Here is a 2857-nt window from a genome sequence, read left to right as displayed (position 1 = left end):
GTTCAACTTCAAGCTGAATAGGCACTGGTGTATTGTGACCTCACCCAGATCCTAAGATCGAGCTTATCCAGGCTGATGTTATGCTAATCATGATTATTTAAGCCAGATATGGCACTAAGCACTGAGGACGTTAAATCCAAAGTTTATTCTGGTTAGTCAGACGCTTCAAAATTTATGTTGGAGATGATGAATAATTAGTTTTCAGAAATGCAGAGTTTGCAGTAGAAAAACATTTTAATCACCTGATTAGTATATGTTCGTAAGATAGCATTGTAAATCTTGGAATGTGAAAAACATGAGGAAAAAAGGAATTTGTTTATTTTATAGCCGGCTAAGTATAACAGTAATAACAAAAATGTTTCATAGATATCTTTTAATAAACAGTAACTATATGATTCTTAAGAACATTATGAAGTGAATGATAAATGACCAAGTGAAAATATTCTAGATAAATTCAGTTGACAAATGCATTGATCACCACATATAATAGCCTTGATATTTCTTAATCTTTTATATAATTTTGCAATATGAAATGCCATCTATTCGTTCTTTCATCATTTTTTACAGATTTTTTTAAAGTCCTTTCTCTTGTAAAAACAAAAAACTTATTTATCTTTAATTCTGTTGCATGTATAGTATTGCACGGAAAATTATAATGGAGGAAACTTTTTTTCATGTGGTCACTATTTTGCTGTGAATTTCAAGACCACAGAAATTATTTTTAATTTTCTTTTTCTGACCATGCCTTGCTTTAGCTGAGTATACTTGCACTCAGATTCAAGAATGAATAGGTACTCACTCCTAAAGACATTGTGTTTAACAAAAAAAAATAAAATAAAATAAAAATTGTGGGAAGTTTCAGTGTTACACAGTATATGACATTATCTAGGCCCATTGAATTTAATATCCTGTGAAATGGACCTTAGAGTCACGTCGCTGAAATTTTCCTCCCCAAACTCTAAATCGTACAGTAACTGTTGGATTTTGAGTTTTGCCAGTCTGTTATTCCTTGGTGACAGTTTCTTTAGACTATCCACTTGGCTAAGCATAAACAGTACGTCAGGATCGTGTGGTGTGCTAAGTAAATCTTGATTTCTTCCAAATCCTGGCACTGTCGATGTCTCTGTGGTGTTGACCTTGGATTTCTTTCTGGTGCTTGTAGCTGGTAAATCAACTAATCGCTTGTTGCTGCAAGACATTTCGATTGACGGGATGAAGATATTAGGTGGATCTTCTCCATTGCTCCTCGCGGACGAAGTAGATAGTGGGGACGAAGGACTTACAGAGGTTTTAATGTGATCCTCATCCTCTTCCCCATCGCAGTCATCGTCCCCACTGTCCTTTGGGCCTTGGATGGTTTCAAAGTCTTCCTCGTGCCTGAAATGCAAGATGGAAACAGTGGTCAGCTTCATGATCAGATGTGTTAAGATATTATTTTGGGTTCATCACAGCGTCATTATGAAACAATCAAGATATGCAACATTAATGCAAGAAACTGTGATATAGGATTTACGTAGGTACCGGTCTTGTAATTGTACAGTGCGTGTGGTGTGACTTGTATGTAAGTTTCTGCTGTTGATATTGATGGCATTTACCTAAGTGAGGTTGTTTTCTGTACTTGACAAACAACCCTTGACTTCGTTGCTTATTATGATGACTGAATAGAAGATAAGCTCAAGGGCTTTTCTTTTTAGGTTTTGCATAAGCAGTTTATATGCGCTTCTGTTCTCCGAGCGTCCCTCTCCTATTTGCTATGAAGTGGATCATTTCCATGACAGATGCACTTGGTTTTGGTCCAACACTAATTTGTTAGGGAACTCAAGGAGACATAAATGATTCAGTAGACAACATGATGACATGCTAACCTCCATCTTATTTGGCTAAACAATAGCAAAGAGAAGGAAACGAGGTAACACAGTGTCTCTCTCACCTGTCCGCCTCCAGGAATGGCACCAGAAACTGCATGTGTTCGTGAAGATGCCAGGGCTTGTTCCTCTTTCCTGTCTTGGACCACTGCAACAGTCTTTCATGTCGTCTGGATTTTATGAATGTGTCTCTCAATGTACGCCATCTTTTTTTGCATTTTTCACCTGCAAAGACAGTACAAAAGGTCTTTTACCATACATTTTATTTTTTTTGTTTTTGTACCATAAAGCTACTCTTCGAGGTGTACAACACAAGCAGCATTATTATGAACTTAAGCATACTGTGTTAGCTTTGCAGTTGATTTACTGTTAGTCTTCTATAAATACTTTTGCAGATAAGTATTAAAGATGCATGGAATTGTTTCTTCTATGAAAACACTTTTCTCTGGTATACTCGGAAAATTTGAGCTCCTAAATCTTGTGGTGTTACTTGTCTCACATTTTCCTACATTTTTTTAAAAGAAGAGCACAAAGCCGTTTTCACCTCAGCCGTTTGAACGCTTTAATTTTAATTTATTTTTTAAAATTTCTTCTCGATATTTACAGACAAAAGACGAGTAAATTATCAGTTAGTCGATCAGCCTGCTGTTAGAGGATAAATAAATAGGTATAGTGTTTACTCTTTGTAATAACTCGGATCCCAAAAGGGGGTTTTCAGAATAACGTGAATTTTAAAACGACATATTTTATTTGTTTACAACAGCCACAGACCAAAGGAAGTGGTCAAGGACTCGAATTGGTTGCATTTGCAGAAAAAGTCTTGAAAAATTAAATAATGATGTAGTAAAAAGATTTAGTATTCATTTTTATTTATTATTATATATGATTTCCTTTGTTATAGGGGAAGGTTAAATATCAGGATACTTTGTGATGATACCCCCTCTCTCTCTCTCTCTCTCTCTCTCTCTCTCTCTCTCTCTCTCTCTCTCTCT

At 35.8% G+C, this 2857-nt stretch overlaps 1 protein-coding gene across 1 annotated transcript in view; it reads right to left on the bottom strand.

Moving 5' to 3' along the window:
• Positions 1–300: 300 nt before the first annotated feature.
• Positions 301–2857, bottom strand: part of LOC136825981 (transcription factor Adf-1-like) — a 4670-nt gene continuing 2113 nt past the window's right edge. The window contains exons 2-3 of the mRNA XM_067082845.1: positions 1931–2090; positions 301–1377 (exon numbers count right to left, since the gene is read on the bottom strand). Of these exons, the coding sequence (XP_066938946.1) occupies positions 882–1377; positions 1931–2090 (656 nt within the window). The 3' untranslated portion in view covers positions 301–881. The remainder of the gene's footprint in view (positions 1378–1930; positions 2091–2857) is intronic.

The sequence above is a fragment of the Macrobrachium rosenbergii genome, chromosome 3, assembly GCF_040412425.1.
Source record: "Macrobrachium rosenbergii isolate ZJJX-2024 chromosome 3, ASM4041242v1, whole genome shotgun sequence".
In the NCBI taxonomy this organism is placed as follows: domain Eukaryota; kingdom Metazoa; phylum Arthropoda; class Malacostraca; order Decapoda; family Palaemonidae; genus Macrobrachium; species Macrobrachium rosenbergii.
Note: the sequence above shows the minus strand (reverse complement) of the source record. Positions and strands in the feature narration are given on the sequence as shown.